Source organism: Symphalangus syndactylus, chromosome 12, assembly GCF_028878055.3.
Source record: "Symphalangus syndactylus isolate Jambi chromosome 12, NHGRI_mSymSyn1-v2.1_pri, whole genome shotgun sequence".
NCBI classification, from domain to species: domain Eukaryota; kingdom Metazoa; phylum Chordata; class Mammalia; order Primates; family Hylobatidae; genus Symphalangus; species Symphalangus syndactylus.
This window is the reverse complement of record NC_072441.2, coordinates 129,426,621-129,446,801: the sequence shown is the minus strand read 5'-3', so window position 1 is coordinate 129,446,801 and position 20,181 is coordinate 129,426,621. Positions and strand designations below refer to the sequence as shown.

At 43.2% G+C, this 20,181-nt stretch overlaps 1 protein-coding gene across 8 annotated transcripts in view; it reads right to left on the bottom strand.

The window, feature by feature from the left end:
• The window catches only part of AGBL4 (AGBL carboxypeptidase 4), a 1,484,537-nt gene that overhangs the window by 100,990 nt on the left and 1,363,366 nt on the right, over positions 1 to 20,181 (bottom strand). For all 8 annotated transcript variants that reach the window (XM_055255111.2, XM_055255112.2, XM_063627496.1 and 5 more), the window contains one exon: positions 13,558 to 13,669. In XM_055255111.2, the coding sequence (XP_055111086.1) occupies positions 13,558 to 13,669 (112 nt within the window). The remainder of the gene's footprint in view (positions 1 to 13,557; positions 13,670 to 20,181) is intronic.

Below are 20,181 nucleotides of genomic sequence, written 5' to 3'. Positions count from 1 at the left end.
TTTTTGTGTGTGTATGTGGTGTTTTTTTTAATCCTCACAACACTTCTCTAAGAGATGGTATTACCCCATTTTGCAGATAGGGCTATGGAGGCTCAGAAAGGTGAGGTGGCAGGTAGAGCCGGAACTGGAAGCTAGAGACAATTTTTTACTTCAGAGTCCTTGCTCCTAATCCCTATCAGATTAAAGAGTCTGTCTCCAGTCCTTCTGGCTGACAGGGCAGTGCTGGGAGGCCAAAGACTTAGCTGACTGAGAGGGATCAAAGTAGGAAATGTGAGGTGTGCTTTAGGGAAGGGATAGGGAAATTCCCTATTATACTTATAAAGAGGGTGAAGAGTTAGAAAATTTCCTAGGACATTAGGAGCCTGAATAAGGGAAGCCTTCTGGGACAGGAATTTTGAACAGAGAAGGTAGAGATAAGGTGGATGGAAAGAGAGATAGAAGGATGGCTGGTTAGACAGATGAGTGGATAGATGGGTACTGAACCCAGTTTTCTTCTATCATATGGGTTGGGCTGGATTCATGAGGCTTTTATCCTGTGGACTGACCTAGAACCAGGCAATGGACTCTGATGAGTTTTGTTCTGTTTTATAAAATAAAGCTCCTCCTCATATGTGGGTGGCTAGGTCCCCTCCTCCTTCCATAATTTTTTTCTAGTTATAAAGTTAACATATACTTGTGGAAAATTGTTGGAAAGTATAAAAAAGCAGAGGAAAAAAAGCACCCTAGGACCCAGAAATACCACTGCTAACATCTAGTTTACATCCATTCTTTTTTGTATGTTTTAAACCTAGTTGTTATATATGTCTTAACATATAATACATATGCAACTTTGTCTTCTGCTTTTTTCCACTTAAAACTATAGCATAAGCATTTTAACAATAATATAAACTCTTCATAAACATCCATTATATGAATGTATCATGATTGACTCAATCAGTTTACCACTGTTAGGCATTTAGATTTTCCTGGGTTTTTCACTATTTATAAATAATTATTCTGTGGCCATTTTTTTTGCATAAATCCTTATTCACACTTTAGATTTTTTTAAAGTCTAGGTTTCTAGTACTGCAATTGCTGGCTCAAAGCTTTAAACACAACAATATATTTTACAACCCAGAAACTCATAGTAAGATTTTTTTTCTCTTTCTTGAATTCTGTGTCTTTCTACTCCCTGAAGGGTTGTCATTCATGGCTCCCAGGGTCAAGTCCAAGCTTCCTGGTGTAGCCCACAGGGCTCTCTATGACTTGTCTCTGCCTGCCACCCAGCCTTGCCTCCTGCCCCTTCTCCACATGCTCCCCTGGTCCAGTCCAGCAAATCAAACTGCTTGTAATTCCCTAAATATGTTCATCTGCCTAACGCCTGTGTCCTCACATATGCTGCTCCCCTGCCTGTAATGCTTCCCCCAGTCTTTGTCTAAAAAAAAATCCTACTCTTCCTTCAAAGCTTATCTCAGAGGTTACCTCTTCCAGAAAGCCTTGCCTGACCCCTAAGTCTAGTTCAGACGACCCTACTTTACCCACATGGTACCTGGAACACTTGTCTATCATTAACATGTGCTACCCTGTGCTTCAATCATTGGTTGACTTGGTCTGGAGCTCCAGACCAGAAGTTTGCAAACTTTCTATGCTCAAGGAATCTTTTATTCAAATACACTTTTTTTTTTTTTTTTTTTTTTGAGATGGAGTCTTGCTCTGTCACCTAGGCTGGAGTGCAAATGGCACAATCTCGGCTCACTGCAACCTCCACCTCCCGGGTTCAAGGGATTCTCATGCCTCAGCCTCCTGAGTAGCTGGGACTACAGGCACCCACCACTGTGGCCTGGCTAATTTTTGTATTTTTAGCAGAGATGTGATTTCGCCATGTTGGCCAGGCTGGTCTCAAACTCCTGACCTCTGGTGATCCACCCGCCTTGGCCTCCCAAAGTGCTGGGATTACAGGCATAAGCCACTGCACCTGGCCTCAAATACACTTCTTATACTAATAATAGTTAAAATTTTTTGAGAATTATGTGCCTGGCACAATGCCTTAAGTAAGTCACAAGCATCACCTCACTTAATCTTCAAAACAACTCCTTACAAACAAGGACACTGAAGCTCAGAAAGGTTAAGGAACCTGCCCAAGGTAGCAAAGTTATTGAGTCAACGTTGAATTGAGATTTAAACCCAGGCCTGGGCCTGAGCTCTTAACCACAAACTTATCCTGCTCTGGGTAAAATGGAGAGAAGCCCCCTCAGACCCCTTGCAACTTTTCTAAGAATAGTTTGAAAACTACTGCTCTAATCTAGATCATCAGCTCCTTGAGCGAAGGGACCGTTATTTGCCATTGTGTTCTAGCATACAATGCCTGCACTCAGGAAATCTTTAATGGGTAAATGAATGACTTTTTTCTTTTGAAGATTACTGTTTAGGGAAGATTATCTACACACTTTAGTAGCCTTCAAGTGAAAGCAAGCCTAGAAAGACTTGCTGAGTTGTAGAGCATCAAGGCTCATTGGCCAGAAGGCCTGTCCATACTCAAGCTGATAAGACTTCCCACAGTCAGACACTTGGGACCAGTACAAGAGTTGGGAGATGGGCATTAGGACTTAAAGAAAATAGGGGCAATTTCCTGATAGAAGGTTAAACACTTCATTCTTGCTGGAAGGAGTGATTAGCCTGGTCCTTTTCTTATCAGAATTCAGCTGTTTCCACCACAGTAAATAATGGACTAATTAGGCATCTGGCTTACTTGATTTCCCATGGCTAAGGCCGATTTCTGAAGTGCAATATGCCATTTGATGTACCAGAGTGAATTTGTCTTGGGCTTGAGAGCCTCTCAACGGCAACAAGCAAAAATAACTCTTGGAGAAGTTCCACACATGCTGAACACAAAACACCCTAAAATGTAACCTGTACTCTGCAGCCTGCTCAGCTGAGTCCCTAATGGGGTAGCAGGCTATATGCAGATCGCAACCTGCTCAGACGGGGGCATGGAAAGGGAGGAGTATATGGGAGGAGTAACAAATGGATGGAGTGGGTTAACTGGAAAAATTCCTGGAAGAGATGACCTGGGTACACTGGAGTGGTTTGGTAACTGACAAAAGGTGATTGCAGGAGTGTCAGACTACACAGAGACTCTTTTTTAGCTCATTTGTGGCCTGGGTAATTGAGTGACCATGGGACATAGAAAATGGAGAAGCAAATTTGGTCTAATTTTGAAACCAGTGTAAATTGAACAGATATCAGCAGCAGAGAGGGAGCAAAGAAGAAACTTTAGAATCTGTGGGTTTCTGATGGAGATTCTATGTGGGTGGATTCTAATGCTCCAGAATTTCCAAATTTGTGAGCTTGAGAAGAGATTCCATGTGTGGGAGTTCTTTGTAACAGAGGATCAGCAGGGGCAAAATATGAAGGAAAGATTAGTTAATGGAAATGCAATACAGTGAGAGAGAATTATAGAGGTTTGGAAGTTGAGAGTGCAATGAATTTCTCTGGGATGTTTCAGTGCTGTCTTGCTGGGAAATGATGGGTCAGATAAGGGAGCTACCAAGATTTCCCTAAACACTCATTGAGTGCCTACTAAGTGTTGGACTCTGCCAAGAGATGGAGAAACAAAGTGAAAAAGACACAATTTTTGTATTTGAGAAGCTCAAAGAATAAAGGAGGCAGACAGGGAAATGATCACTAAAACACAGCATGATGTGCACCTTAACCAGGGGGTTTACCCAGCTCTGTGGGATGCCTGCAGGAATCCAAACAACTACCCTCTAGAGAGACTGCATTTTGATCAGTCAGCTGCTCAAGAGGTTCTCACTGAGCTACCAATAAGCATCTGGCCCTGGCCAGGGCAGCAGGGAGGTGAAGGTAGATCCTTTGCACTGGAGGGGTTTGCAGAAGAACAAAGAAATGAGGGTTCACTGTGGAACAAAGTATACAGGGAACCCTTGAAGATGATAGGCTTGTAGGTGGGTTCTAAAGAGTAAGGAGGATTTTGAGAGTGTCACTTGGCTTGGAATGTTTTTTTTTCCACTTTACTCAGCGAATTTGTATTTTCACAAGTCTGTTCAGATGTTAATTCCAGGTGTGTGTGTGTGTGCACGTGACAGTGTCTTGCTCTATTGCCCAGGCTGGAGTGCAATGGCGTGATCATAGCTCACTACAGCCAAGAACTCCTGAGCTCAGGGGATCCTCCTGCTGCTGCCTCCTAAGTAGCTAAGACTTAAAGGCCTGCACCACCATACCCAGCTAATTCATTTTTTCTTTCTCCTTCCTTCCTTCCTTCCTTCCTTCCTTCCTTCCTTCCTTCTCTTTCTTTCCCTCTCACTCTCTCTTTCTTTCTCTCTCTTTCTTCTTTTTTGTTGTTTAGAGATTGGGTCTCAATTTGTTGCCCAGGCTGGTCTCAAACTCCTGGCCTTAAGTGATCCTCCCACCTCAGCCTCTCAAAATGCTGGAATTATAGTCATGCATTTCCAGGTTTTAATAAGTGATTTTCTTCTTTCCTGCCTGCCTTTTCTTCCTCTCTCCCAACACACATTCATTGAGGGCCTGTCCCCTGTGCTGGGTGGTGGGGATATAAAAATGACTAATGCTAAGGCTAAGCCCTTAATAGAGTTACAGTGTGTAGTGGAGTATGGGAGCTGGGGCTGGGGGACAGTGAGGTAAGTGCTGCAATAGCCGGGTACGTAAAGTCTATTCTCATATACCTGCTACTAAAGGTTATGTATATGCATAGTATCTAATCCTAACAGAAATTCCAGGAGATGAGCATTGCCATTCCCAATTTACAAATAGGGGAACTGAGGCATAGACAGTGTAATGGGCTGGACTCAAAGAGAACCTTCTAGAAACTCTACATTTGAAGTAATATGTATCTAGTCAGTAGTTGAGAGGTATCCAGAGTTTTTCGGGATGAAAAGCTGTTACAGAAATTGAAGGAGGCAACCTGCTCGACAGGAATATTACACTGAAGCATGAAATCCATCTCTACCCTGTTTTCTGCTGGAGTCAAAGTGAAAATCTAGAGTTAGAAAAACCATGTCTTTTATCACAGGTGGGAGAAGTTGCCCTTCACAAAAGTAATGATTTCTCTTAAAATGCCTTAAAGTTTCATAAACCATCTTGAACTGTTGTTCGAAAAACTGTAAAAAATTCATGAATCCAAAGCACCCTAGGTTCTCAGAGCCCCCTGTACAATATCACATTTACTTCAAGTCTTTATTTCCATATTGAACCTTTCACCCCAGTGGCTATTTACTGATTTCCTGGGCCATGTAGGTAGGAGCGGAAAACTGTTTGAGCAGACCTAAGTGTGCAACCCATGGTGCTGGTGTGGGTGCTTTCATCTATCCCTCATGGCACCTCTAGCAGCTGGCTGCTGTCTGAACATTTCAAAAGGACATTCCTCTCCACCCAACTCCAGGGCAAGAATCCTTCCTCGCCTTTATAAAACACTTTTCCATTCACATATATTGGATCTTGCTCTACAACTGGTGAGGTAGGCAGGTCAGAGATTGTTCTTCTCTTTTAGCAGATGAGCACACTGAGGCTTTGGAAACTAACGTTTATGGAGTATCTGCTTTGTACTAAGCACTTTCATTAAGCATCCAATCAGTCTGTCCTTCTCTGGCAGCAGCCAGGACTTTTATGCCTTGTAGAAGTTCTGCCCATCAGTGGATCAAAGCTATACCCAACAGATATCTCTATCTGGAGCGAGAGAGGCTCTTTGGGGACCAATCTTCAACCTCTACTAGGTGTAGACAAGGGGGAAAGTAAAGCCCTGGAGAGGGTAAGAGACTCACCTGTGAGCACCAAGCAAGTGAGTGGTTCAGCCACCCTGGCGGAGGACTTCGTATTCCCAACCCCATTTACTGCCACACAGTTTCAGCTGCTCCCTGCAGGGAACCTCTGCGATAGTCAAGTCAGGAGACATGGGGATGGAACAGAGGTTTGGGGACCCACAGTCCAGTTCCCAGAGTTGCTAAGGCCTCAGTGACACAGTCTGCAAGTGCCCTAGGGATGTAATTTTTAACAGGGGTGGTTCTGTCTTTTCCTAGGGAGTGATAAACATCCTGCCATAGGGGGTAAAGAATTACCTCACCCAGAATGCCATGGCTATGGCCTCCTGCCCTCTTAGTTTATTTCTGAGTGTGTATGTGGGGTGTATGAGGGGTATCCTTTACCCCTCACCCTCCACAAACTGGGTTTACTCCTTCCACAAAAAGACTCTCCTCCGGGCCCATGGACTCGAAAGCCTGTCAGGTATGGACACTCGGGTCCCTTGGTTTCTAGTGAGGAGTTGCCATCCGAGGGCCTTCTAGCCTGGTGACCCAGTGGGACCCCTGCTTCCCCTAAGGACAGACCTCGGTTTAATTGAATGGTGAAACTGCGCTGTGTGTTTTTTTGTATGTCTCCTTGGTGTAATTATGTAGAACCGCATACTTTTTTATGTGCCTGTTTTTATTTACCATGTTTATGTTTTTATGTATACGTATTTTCTGTTTGATATTTGCGAATGTATGTGTTTTCTGCATATGGCTATGTTGCATGCTTGTGTGTGTGTATCTGTGTGTGTATTTTGTGGGTTGGTGTGAATGAGTGCTGGTTCTGTGTGTGTTATTTGACCATGTCACCAGCTGCTCTGTTTGTCAAGTAAATGTGTTATAATTTATTTATTTGACAGAAAGAGAGCAGCTTATCTTAAGGACTGCAGGAGGCAAGAAAAGAAAAGAAAAAAAAAAAAAAAAAAAAGCCAGCCCCGTGTTGCTCTATTTTAAAAACTGCTCTGCGTTGTTATGGCAGCTAATTTTCCTTAAATGATTTAAGGAAACGGATCTGTCTAAAAGAGCTGCAGCCAAGTTGTTATAGCAACACAGGCAGCAGCTGAGGAGGGCCTTTCTCCTCTAGTAAACGGGGGAAAATCACCTCGGAGCGTAGAAACCTCTCAAAATAGCAACTTTGGGTTCTGAGGGACTCAGGAGGTAAAGGAAAGGGCTGGTGGAAACCCATTCACCTCCCCACACAGACCCTGGGGGGTTCTTCTTAGCAACAGCCTTTTAACTTGAGTTGGGATCTCATCATTCTTACCTCGACTATGGCAAGAAGCACCTGCCTGGTCTCCCTTCTTCCCGCGTAGTATCACCTCTTTTGATCCACTCTCCACACTGCAGCCTTAGTAATTTTCTAAAGCACGCATTGTTTATTCATCAGTGCATTCATCATTCAACAGAATATTCTCTACAGTGCTGGGTTCTGTGCTAGGTCCTGGGAGTACAGAAAGGTACTGAATGAAATGAATAGGGCATGTTTTTGAACAGCATGCCAGGGAACACTAGCCTTTATTCCAGAAGTAATGCAGGCCCACTGAAAGAATTTAAAGCAGGGAAGACAGACCCAGGTGGCTTTAAGTTTTAGAATGACTCCGAGATTTCTAGGTTGAAGGATCGAGTGGCTGGAAATGCTATTCATTGATCTCTCTTTCTCTTGCTCCAGCGTTTTTGAGGACTCTCCACTGACTACTCTGATTTTCAAGACTGAGAGAGGATATATGATGGAATATTTCTAACAAGTGGCACTTTGTTTCATTGCTTTGATTTTTTTTAGTCGTGATATTTAATTTAATTAAAAATCAATTTAAAAGAGGGCCTGAGACCTTGATTTTAGTAAGAAGAGAGCATTGGGCCATAGGAAGAAGCCAAATGCCTTGGGGCAGTGTTCAAACCCATCCATGGGCTTCCTCAGCCTGCACCTCACATGCCCTCCTCACAGCTACCTGTTATAAATCCTGCACACCAAGCCCAGAAGCAGAGGTCTTCCACCTCCATTCCATTGCTCAGATTTTCCTGGAATGCCCTCTCCCTTTTCCCTTTAACTTCCCTTCTCTCCAAAGCTCAGCCACCTGATGAAGTATTACCAGTCTCCAAAGGGCCAGTACAAATGCAGAGTTCTCAAAAAAGCTTCCTTGGATCACCCACCCCCCACCCCCACAAGGATTAATCTCTTTCAGCCCCATGTTTCCAAAGCACTGTGTTTGCTTCATTGTAGCACACCTTCCTGACTGCCTGGAATTAAAATTTCATAAGGGTCTGGCCTTCTTATCAGATTGTAAGCTTCTCCTGACCTGGGACTCTGCCCTGTTAATCTCTCTAACCCCAGAGATAGCTCAAGAGTCTTGCAAATGGGAACATTGAAAAATGTGTGCTGCAGTCAATTAACTGAGGATTTTAAAGCAAACACTACTTTGTTATTTAGCTTCATCAAACACTGGGTGCACCTGACAAGTACCTCGTTAGATGCTAGTGGAGTTGCAGATGGATGGTCCTAGGAAGCCCATTCACATATGGGCTTATCTTTCTAAGATCATAACTGGATATAGCTGTGAGAGGAGGGCCCTGTCTGTGGCCTTGTGGGTGAGTGACTGGTTGTGTGGCTGATTGTGTGATGTGAAGTCACCGTCATACTCTGTTGTGTGTGTGCTAGGAGAAAGCCAAACTCCCATGGACAGCGGGTAAGCTCTCATCTGAAAGGTAATATCATTTCTGGTGCTAATTAGATCTCAGATCTAAAATCAGAATTGGAAAGAGAGACCTGGATTACAGAAGAGTTAGAACTGGCTCCCTGGTCTTTACCACCACTAAAGATTTCAAAATGTCTAAGCGCAGCTCCCAAACAAGACGTGGTTAGATGGTGAGGGCAGGTTAGGGACTGGGAAGACAAGGGATCTGGGATCTGAGTGAACCCTTGATGGCCATGGAGAGCTAATTTCAATGCGGGGGGTAAAATGAGGTAGATGCCGAGTCCAGGACTGAAGCAAGTACGTGAAGATTATCAGAATCCTCTCTCATGGGAATGGGAGTGGGTGATGCCATCTCAGGTTCTATCCCTGAGAATGTTGGACAATCTCAGCAGGTTGCAAGGAAACCTCTGTCACCAGATCAGAGCCTTCATTAAAGGAGGGCACAGTGATGGTGGCAGTGGAATCAGGGGATACTCTGAGGGAGAGATGAGATTGGGGAGGGGTCTGTGGTTCAATTCTTCCTTTTATCAGGAAAGTCTTCTAAAACCAAGTCACAGAAGCTCTAGGTTCACTTCATCATTTGCTCAACATTTATCCTGAGCACCTGCTTACAGCCAGGTCCCTGCTGGGCACCAGAGGCCCTGAGATGAGTTAACCAGACCCCTTCCATGGGAGACAATCAATCACAACTGACAAACAGAGAGGCCAGGCCACAGTGTCCACAGGCAGCTATCATGGGAGTGGAGAATGAAACACTTTATGTCTCAGATCCACGGTAGTCCTCTTTGTTAAACACTTCGTTTTCAAGATCATCATTTAATACCCAATGTCCTCAAGGGGGTAAGATTTTAGTGAGCACAGGGCTAGGAAAGCAGCCATTGAAGTCAACGTCATCACTAATACAAGGACAGCAGGCTCCTGTTTCCAGGTTAGAAGCACACAGAAGGGCTAATTCCAGAAGCCTTCCAGTGCAGGCCAGACATATCGCTTCAGGTCTACTGTACACTGAGCACCTCTAAAGATGAATGCATCACTTGGCCCTGTACTAACTGTTCCTCCTGGGTTCCCATCTCAGGAAAAGTGCCACACTACTCAGCTGCCCAAGTCAAAACCATAGGGATCATGCAAGACTCCTTCCTCTCCCATCAGCCACAGTCACCATGTCCCTTAGGTCTGGCTCCTTATTACCTCTAGCCTCCTCTTCTTCCTTTTCAACTCCACAGCAGCAAGCTCTAATGGTCTCACGGTCTCTAGTTTGGCACCATCCAAATCTATTTTTCTAACAGGCACCAGAGGGTTCTCTCTGAAATGCAAACCTAATTTGTCAATTCCCTGCTTAAAATTCTCAGTGGCTCCCCATTCCCATGAAAATAAAGTCCAGATTGCTCCCTGTGTCATAACGACCTCTTCTGTCTGCCCCTGGTACCAGCCACACTGAATGACTTCCAGTCTCCTGAGTACGCCACCCTCTCAGGGCAGGTGCACATGCTGTTTCCTCTGCCTGGAAAGTTCTCCCTGACCTGAGCATCCCTCATGTATCAGCTCAGGTGTTGCCTCCTGGGTTGGACTCCCGCAACCCCTGTGTTTCATTCTATAAATGCACCTAGAATAACTGTCTGTAAATGTCTGTCTCCACCAGGCTGTGAACTCCTCGGCATCCAGCACAGGGCCTGAAGGAATGACAGTTGATGTTGGAGGGTCTTGCTGATTCTCTGCTTGTTGATTCTGTGGGCAGAAGGCAACCTGGACAGGAGGAGTGAGGCTGTGCATTTAGAAACAAGCCCAGAAGTTGTTCTGGCAGTTCAGATAGTTCAGGGTTGAGTGGCTATGTATGTGACACTGAAGTTCAGGCGCAGAAATGCACTTAAAGCTCTTAGGGCAGATGCCTCAGGGCACTGCAGTGTTTGCAACTGGGCACAAAGATGTCTGAAGTCAAATATGAATTTGAATCAGATCCAGGTGATGGTTGTTGAGGGTCTGCTACACACCAGCACTGTGCTAGGTGTTTTTGCATCATTATTATTATATTTTTTGAGATGGAGTCTTGATCTGTCACTCAGGGTGGAGTGCAGTGGCGCAATCTTGGCTCATTGCAACCTCTGTTTCCCAGGTTTAGGTAATTCTCCTGCCTCAGCCTCCCGAGTAGCTGGGATTACAGGCATGTGCCACCACACCTGGCTAATTTTTTTTTGTATTTTTAGTAGAGGCCGGGTTTTTGCCATGTTGGCCAGGCTGGTCTCGAACTCCTGACCTCAGGTGGTCCGCCTGCCTCAGCTTCCCAAAGTGCTGGGATTATAGGCGTGAGCCACTGCGTCTGGCCTCGCATCATTTTTAGTAGAGAGAGTGTCTAATTTATCATCCAAATCAGAACAATTTTGAGAGTGAAAAGAGGGCATTGTTAAAAGATACTCCAGGACAGTAGGTATAAACCAGAACTGCCCCAGGAAAGCCAAGACTTATGACCATTCTACCTAGAAGTCATACTTTGTGCTTTTGTTCTTGGTAACCCCTGACACATCTTATAAATATATATTTATCAGTATTTACTTGTTTAAAGTCTATTTCCCCACTATATTGCAAGGGTTAGGGTTTTTCTTTTTCACTAGTAGAAACTCAGTGCACACAGGAAGCCCATATATAAATAAATAGAGAAGAAAGGAAAAAATGGAGTAAAAGATTGAGTGAGGAGAGAGTGGGGAAGAGAGGAAGGAACTGAGGGAGCTGGGATCCTATTCCAGGCCAGCTTGACTCCTATATTAGTGCTCCACACCCTTGCTTGAGGCATAAGTGAGTAGCCTTTCAGTAAGAAAATGGCTTATACAACTAGCTCAGCACCCAAGATGTACTTATTAAGATCTAACCAGCTGATGATCAATGTATTCATGACGCAAATCATTTCCTAACATCTCTGTAGCTCACTCTTGCTGGATCCGTGTTTTTCAGCATGAACGAGTGCCCAGTTGTTTGTGAGTAAATCAATAATTAATGACAGCAATGGCATGCTGAAGCCTTTTCCTCTTTAGCAGCCCTAACCTACTTCCCTTGTGTTCCTCCCCCAGGCTGCCCCCAAACTCCCATTTCTCTCTTTGGGGATTTATCTAAAATACCACTTGGTTCAATGGCTTCCACTCTGTCACTCCTTCTGGTCCAATGTCATTTTTTTCTTTGTTTGGTTTGTTTTTTACTGTGCCTCATCGTCCTACCTGGAAATAATTGTTTTGTATCTATAAACCATATTGCATTTGGCATAACAGGATTTTCTGTGTTCAATCCAATTCAACTCAACATGCAGTTATTGAATATCTATTATCAGCCAAATCAGAAAAAAAAATGTAGGAGCTTGTTCTCTTTGAGAAGGAAGTATTGCAATTCTATCAGGGAAACTGCAGTCGACACAGAAGCCTGGGAGGGCAGAACTCTGCAGACTACAGATTCTTCCTGAGAAAATCAGAAGCAGCTTCTCTCTGCAAGGAAAGCTGATCAGGATGACATTGAGAGGTCAGGGACAAGTTCATGTCTGTAAGAACTAGGAGAAGACAGTGGGGTTTCAAAGCTTAGGCAAAGGCAGCAAACCACAATCATTCTATCTCTGCATATGGATTTGGTGAGCACAGTTCACACCTTCTTTTATAGACAAAGAAGGATGAGCTGGCAAAGGAAGCAAATATCCTAGGGTTATGGTTATGCAAGCCCTGACACAGAAGGTATACTGTGAAAGGACCTAGGAAAGCAAAATGTACATAGGAGGACCAAGATAACAGTTGAGTTTCATAGCCAAGAAAACTACATTGCACCTCAGGACTGACTTTTTCATTAATCCCTGCTCTAATATATGCATTTGTTTTTAAGCACACTTTTCTATCTGATCAATACCTATGTTGCTCTTTAATTCAGGAAATTTTCACTGGCGTCCTCAACGAGGATCAGTAGAATGGGTTACATTGGTGCATCTCTGAAGTACCCCAATTGTGTGACTTTTGTTGTCTTAGCAATCACCATCTCTCACCTGACAGCAATCGTGGGTCATAAAATCAGTCATTTAAGTTGGAAGGGACTCAAATGGAATTTCACTAGAATGTCTTCCAATAATTGAGTCTCCTCTGTGCACCCTTTTGGACTAAAAGTTGAACACTTTTAGTAAAGCAAAGCTCACAGCTCACACACACACATTCCATTCTCAGGCAGCTATGGTTGTTAAAAAGTTCTATTTCTGTACCTCTTCCCATATCCCCCACCTGAAAAAAAGGTCTGTCCCCCCCATTCTGTGATAGCTCTTCAGAGACAGAATACTGTGGTTTGCTTCATTTCGATAAGCTGTGAAACACCGTTGTCTTCTCCTATTTCTTACAAATAAGAACTTGCCCCAGGGAGAAAACTTGGTGTGAACACCCACCGTTCTGTCTGCCTATGTCTCCTTCTTTCTTCTGAAATGGTAGGCCCTCTTTTCTGCAAACAGGTACCAACCCACCCTCCAACTCCATCCACATGGTTCCAGAGAGGCTGCCTTGTCCTTGCATATTCTTGTCTCCTGAGCCAGAATTGACTTGCCCAGAAGTGGGCATGTCCGCCCAACTAAGTCAATTACAATCCTTTTGGAACTGGAACTGGAAAATGAGCGTAAGTTACTGTAGTGTTGAGAACCTTTGGATGTGACACTCAGCAGTCATGTTCCCTATGTGTAGAAGAAGCCAGGTTACAGTCTTCAATTATATGACATGCCCTTGGTATTCTTCTAATAAATTCTCTATTTTGCTTATACTAATTCAAGTTGTATTTCTTTAGCTTGTAACCAAAGATCCCTGACAAATATGGATACACTCCAATATATTTCCTTTAACCCTCCAGACCTCCAAAACTGAATCTACTATTTGTGAGAGGTTGCAGGAAAAGAGATTGGGAGAAGGTCCTTGGGTCTGTTGGATTCAGAGAAGGGCAGGCCTAGTGCCTCCCTGGTTTTAGCTATGTATTCCTAATTTGCAGCTTCTAGTGGACTTTCCCAATACAACGCTGCCCTTTCCCAGATCAAGCCATAGATCAGCAGCTGTGGAGGGCATTCAGTTACTTACTGGGTCGTTGTACATCTGGACGATGAGTTGTTTCACTCCATGAAGGGTAGGGTGGACCCATGGAGAGGGATCCAGCCAGTGACGATTCAGATCAAACCCCATCAGAGAACACCTAGGCAGTACCCGAAGTAAGAGTCAATATAGACAAGATAAACTGAGCTTCTCACCTGTCAAAATATGCTTATGAGTAGGAGCAGTAATTATGTCACTTACCTAGCATTTATCATTTTCCAGAGACAGTTCTAAGTACTTTATATGAGTTAATTCTTTCAGTGTCATCAACAACCCTGTGAGGTCACTACTATTGCAATTCCCACTTTGCAGAGTAAGAAACTGAGTCACAGAGAGATTCAAAAGTATTTCTGTGGTGTAGCCTCATGTCAGCATCCATAGACACATGACCCATAGACACATATGCACATCTTCTCCACACTGCAGCTGAGAAAAATGCTCAGGCCACAACTACTGGTGTTCCCATTATGCCTCTTTGCTCACACCTATAGCTAATCCATTGTCTCTACCTTCAAAATACACCATAACCCAACACCTTTTTACCACTTCCTCTGGCATTACCTTGAGTGTGGGCCAAGGTCCAGAGAATTGTGATCATATTTTACCTGGTCTTCTTGTCTTCTCCTTGCCTCCTCCCACCTCACCTTCCATGACAGTGTACAGCAGAAGACTGAAGATTTCCGGACATTTTAGGCTTGGACTTGGATTCAAGTGCTCCAGTTACATAGGTTTATGTTCTTTCTCTTCCTTTGCTGAGCCTGGAGAGCTAGTTGCATGTGTGGATTTGAGGAGACCAGGTCATAAGCTTTCTCTTTTCAAATGCCTCTTTCCTCAGTGCCCCTGGAGGGACTGGGACAACCCCATTTCTTATCACTGTGCTATGCTACTTTTGTCTCAGTGAGAACCAGAGAATAACGTGGAAACTTCTGGGAATATCCTTTGGCTCCACATTCAGATTTTCACTAGCATCCTGCCTAGCCTCTCTGACAAGTCCGTCCTTCGTGAGTGTGGGATAATGCTCCCATGGTATGCAGAAGAGATATCACTGAGTTCAGTCCCCCTGTTCTGCAGATGGTGTACTACGTGACCCTGGGCAGGTCCCTTGCTCTCTCAAGGCCTACGTTTCCCCGGCTACAAGTAGAGAAGGAGCTTCTACAAATGGACCACAAGCTTTTCAAGAGCCTCTTTCATCATGGACTACGCTCTCCGTACCCCGCATCCTCAGTGGAGAGGAGCGCACAAAGAAATGTCTTCTCTGTTCCGAGATTTCCATAAGAGCAGTGATGCCTAGATACCAACCATTCTCTGTGCTCTAAACAGAGGGGATCACTGATGCTCACCTTCTAGGCCAGCAAGTTACCTCCTGACCTTGAACTTGCAAAGGGGTCCCTTTTTCGTTTACCATTATGACATGAGCATGTTTCTTTGTTAGTAAACTCTTTGTAACTAACATTGTAATAGTGTTATAATATGACATATTATCCCATCATATGAACCCCCATAATTCATTTAGCCATTTCCCCACTGTGGCACATTTATTTTGTTTTCAATGCTGCACTATTTTCAAAATGAACTGATGAATACTGTAATCCCTAAAGTTTTCTCCACATTTCAGAATTTTTTTCTTAGAACAGTTTCCAGAAGTAGAACAGCTTGGTAAGAGGATTGACTGACTGTAAAATCACTATTAAAAATGAAAAATGGTCCTTAATATAGAAAGTAAAAAAGAAAAAAGTAACATCACCTTCCTCTCACTCAACTATAACTCCTGTTAGCCTTCAATTTTTCTTTCTGAGCTTATAGTGGTATGTGAAGCAGTAGCTAACATTTAAGAAGTGCTTACTATGTAGCTTTACATGAATTATCTCATTTCATTTTCACTTCTATGCCATACAAGCCCTGTATTACCATTTTACAGAGGAGAAAAAAAAGGCTTAGAAAACGTAAATAACTTTCTCTAAGGTCACCGAGGTACTATGTAACGGAGTTAGAATTTGAACTCAAGTCAACCTGATTCTCAGAGTCCAAAATCTTACCAATTGCTCTCCTTACTCTGCTCTCCTCTGACTACACTAAATTGTCTTTCAGAGAGAAAATATTCAATGCTGTGACTAGTGCGTTGATCTACAGACATATTCATGCAGTTCTTAAATATGCTTATCTGAAGTATTGCTACTCATGAAAGTGATAAAGGACAGACAGAGAGAGCCTCACAGCCACACTCATCTGAAACCTGCCCAGGGTAATTCAGCCAGCATGTGGTGGAGGAGACTTCAAATCCAGGACTATCCAGCTTTAATGTCTATGCTCTTCTAGGGAACAAACAGTTTAAGCAAGCTCTCTGCTTTTGAGAATGTATAAGTAAATTAAGGAGGAGAGACTGGTTTAGGGAACAAGGATGATGCAAGAGTTAAACACAGTAATTCATCACAGTTTTTTTTAAGAACCTTCTACACGCCAAGCTCCATGGTAGTGTTGCTGGGATAGAGTGATTGATAAGAGATACTCTCTAACCTCAAGAAATGTATAATCTAGCAGCAGGAAGATATGCTTACAGGTTTATATCCATTTATAATGCAGGATAATATTGTGAATATTAAATGAGCTAATGCACAGGTTTTGGTACATAATGGTAAATCAAAAATGCTATATTGTTGTTTTTATTGTACTGTATTATTATTTTATACTATGTTCTATGTGAATGACATGGACTAATAGTTTCGCAGTCCATAGGAGGCTGGAATGGGCAGCAGTGGTCAGGGATGATCTCTTCTCTTCCTTCAGTCTGGGAATTAGGCAGATCTGAGTTCAAATCCATGCTCTGTTCCCTCCCAAGTGAAGTGGGCATTTGTCCATGTTCTTTGGGGAATGCCCAGCAACTAACCCTGGGAGGTTGAGTGTGGTGAGTTGGCTCCTCCATCATTACAAGATGAGGCTATGATTTTGCCCCGTCTCCCTCCATGGAAGCCAGATGAGCCAGATTCTACCTCTTTGTTCCCTGGAAGCCAGGGCAGCAATAGGAAACCTGGGCTCAGGCACCAGTCACTCCTGCCCAGGACGTAAACTTGGGACTGGGTGATGCGAGGCAGCAGGGAGTGCTGTGCAGCAGTGCTGCTGTGGAACAGAGGCAGAGTATTCCGGCCCTTCAGAGCTGCTCAGTTAATGGCTCTGGTTTTCAAGTCTGGGTGCCAGTTTCTGTGTGATTCTGCAAGCCCCTTCATATAAATTCCCTTTTTGCTTAAGTGGCTAGAGTCAGTCCTTGTTAAATTTAGCTGAATGCACCCCTAATCAGATGGCCCTATAAAATAAGTCATAGAAAATTCTGGCAGGCCCCTATATTGTCCACTTCCCAATGACTGGTCAAAAAACAGAGGGAATCATTGGTCTGGGTGCTGTGCTCACAGAGCTTTTCCAGCCCTCACTGAGCATCTAAATATTTAGCAAGGTACATTACCCTTGACAACAGGACGTAATCATAAAACAATTGTATCCTTAGAGATGCTCAGTTATGTGCCTCTCCTCTGCCCGCAAATAGGAATGTCCTCGGCACTGTCTTGGGCAGGTCACCAGCTTGCTCTAGGACACCTCTATGACCTAAAACTCACTACCTTTCCAGTTAGCTTATCTCATTCTTGAATCTTCCATTAGAAAATTCTTTTTTCCTTTTTAGCTGAATGTATCTCCCAGTTACTTCCTCCATCCTTCTCAGCCTTGCCCCATGGAGTTGCACAGAACAACAGGATTACACTATGGGGACCAGCAGCTTTGGGACTTACAGTTATATTTAAGTTCTGGCTGTGTTCCTCACCAGCTGTGTGATCTTTTTGAAATTTCTTTTTTTAAAATGCACCTGTAGGCTTCTGTTTTATCATATGTATAAAGAGGATAACCACTCTGACTTTCTGGATTGCATACATGAATTAATGTCTGTAAATGGACCAGCAGAATTCTCAGAAAAACATAAACATTGAGCAAACGATAGCCAGTGATGACAGTGAAGTGGTGATAATTGTGACACTGTTGAAATTGTCTAAACTTAAATATCAGCTCCGCCAGGAAGTAGAGGAGGATTTTCACTCCCTGCACATGAGGGGTAGGTGCTTTTCCTCTGCTCCCATAGCATCTGTTGCTCCCCCAGCAAAGTGGCTATAGGATAAGATGTAATTGTTGAGTCCGCTTCTCCACTGGACCATGAATTCCTCAAGAGCAAGGATGCCATCTTATTCATGTTGGTATACCTGTGCCTGACAAAGAGTCTGGATCATGGCAGATATCGAAGAAGTAGTTGTTGAACAAACATTTCATTCCTCCTAAGCATTTTGCTGTCTCATATGATATAGTTCTCACAACCATTCAATCAAATGGTAAACCTCAATTTTCTAGTGGGAGTGTTGAGGGCTAGAAAAGGTAAGCCATTCTTTCGAAGCTATATAACAAGTACTCTAAAAGGCCCAGACTGGAACTTAGGTGTCCCGTTCTGGACTTCATAGTCTCCCCACTTGGCTATGCTGCTTCCAGGAAACATCTTTGATTCAAAAAAGAACTTCAAAACTGAAGGAAAATTGTTAGAGGTCAGAGATCTTGAAAGGTCAACTCCTAGATCCAGCCTGCTAATAAAAATAGAATGTAACTGGTGATTCACAGGCATCTTCAATCCTCAGAGAATCTAGAGCTTTTTAGAAGCTAAAGCATCTGTGATATTCTTCAGTGAGTAGTACCTGCATGGGCACCTTTTGAGCTGATTTTAAATGAATGCTTCTAATGGCACTCAATCTATCAGTAGATAAGTATTTACTGAACAAAACATCTTAGTAAAGATGCAGGATCCCTGGCTAGGAGACTGGGGTACAGGTCCCACCTCCAATGTCTGTGTCATCTTGGAAAAGTCACCTCCCCTCCCTAGGCTCTATGCACTTATTTGTAAAATGGAATGCTATACTTCACTCACAGAGATCTCTTTCAGCTCTCTCAATATATGATTCTAAAGCATCAGTAACTGGGCTTTTTACCCCCAGAGTAAGGGACTTTGGAGAAAGCATATATTTCCAATTAAGTTAAAGTTCAAAGAAAACAAAATACTCTAGGAAAAGTGTCGATACAGTTTTAAAATGAAACACCAACTAGTCAAGGATAACCACTATCTTAACATTAATTGCATGATTGCTCAACATTGGAGATTTGTGGGACACAAATGGGAGTTTGCCAAGAGTCAAGGCATGAGAGAGCATTCTAGGCAAAGGGTACAGCATGTGCAAAGTTAGGGAAGCAAGAATGGTCAGCAATTATGCATATTTCTAACAGGCTGCTAGTATGTTCTGCTTGGGTCCCTAACTGACTATAAGCACAAGAGGCGAAGGCTGGTACAGGCTCTTTCTCTTTAGTGGTTTCAGGACCAAAAAGCAGCTGCCGAAAGACAGAGGAATGCATAAGATGGCCTCCAGATGCGAGGCTCTCACTCCTATGACTGCCAGTTTAGAGTCACTGAATGCAAAATCCTGGGTCCCTGCCCTGAGTCTCTGTCTCCTTGGTGCTCTTGTATTCTGTTATTTGTTTTTAAGATGAAAATTTTGCATGAGCTCAAAATCAAGACCTATGTTCTGACAAGAAAGAATGGGGCTATTTATGGCACCAGTGGGAAAGAATCTTTCACATTAGGACCATTCTAGAAAATGCAAATACATGGAGGCCAAATTTACATATGACTGCATAATATATAATGTCTTTATTTTGAGTTGGAGATACTCAAGTATCTTTTCTTTCTTCCTCTAATCTGTGAACTCCATGAGGGCAGGGATAATATGTGAGTTATCTTTGCCACCCCCACTCCAACATTGTCTACTATAAACCCAGGTGCAGAGAAGATTCAATATATTTATTGGATTAATGAATGAGTGAACAGATTAACAGAAGCATGGATGAATACCTTGAAGGTTTGCAAACGTGGGTTAGATAGTTACTTTCAGATATATTTTGAAAAGTAAGCACCTACTAAATGCTAGACTCATTCACAATAATCAAATGAGATAGGTATTATTAATCCTCATTTGATAAATAAGGAAATAAAATCCAAGAAAGATTTGATCTTGAGAGGGTCACTTGACAACTAGTAAGATATAGACCTGGGATTTGAACCCAGGTCTTGTTGATGGCAGGATGGTTCACAGTCAGCTTTGAGGTTCCCCAGACATCTGTGAGTCTGTGTGATTTATAAAAGAGACACTAAGCTACTCATTTCTCTGATCTTCCTATCCTGTTCTCTTTCTTGTTTGCCCAATGGCAGAGATACAATGGTTCCAGAGAATGTTATTCAAATGGCAAATAAATAGTTCCATCTCATGAAGGACATCATGCCTTATTGCTGTTCGCAATAATGGCAGCTAGAATGAGAGCAATGATTTCAATTCCCTTCCTTATGATTTCTTTTTCGTCTCCTCTGAAGAAGGATAGAGAAAAAGGCAGCTTGGCGGCTCCAGATCAATCTTGCCCTGAGCACCGTGAGGCTGCTCTAAGGAGCTGTGGCATTGACAAGCAGAGATGTATGAGGTACGCCTGCAATTGTCCCCCAAACACAGCAGTTTTTCAGCATTACCAATGAGCTGGATTGGATTAAGT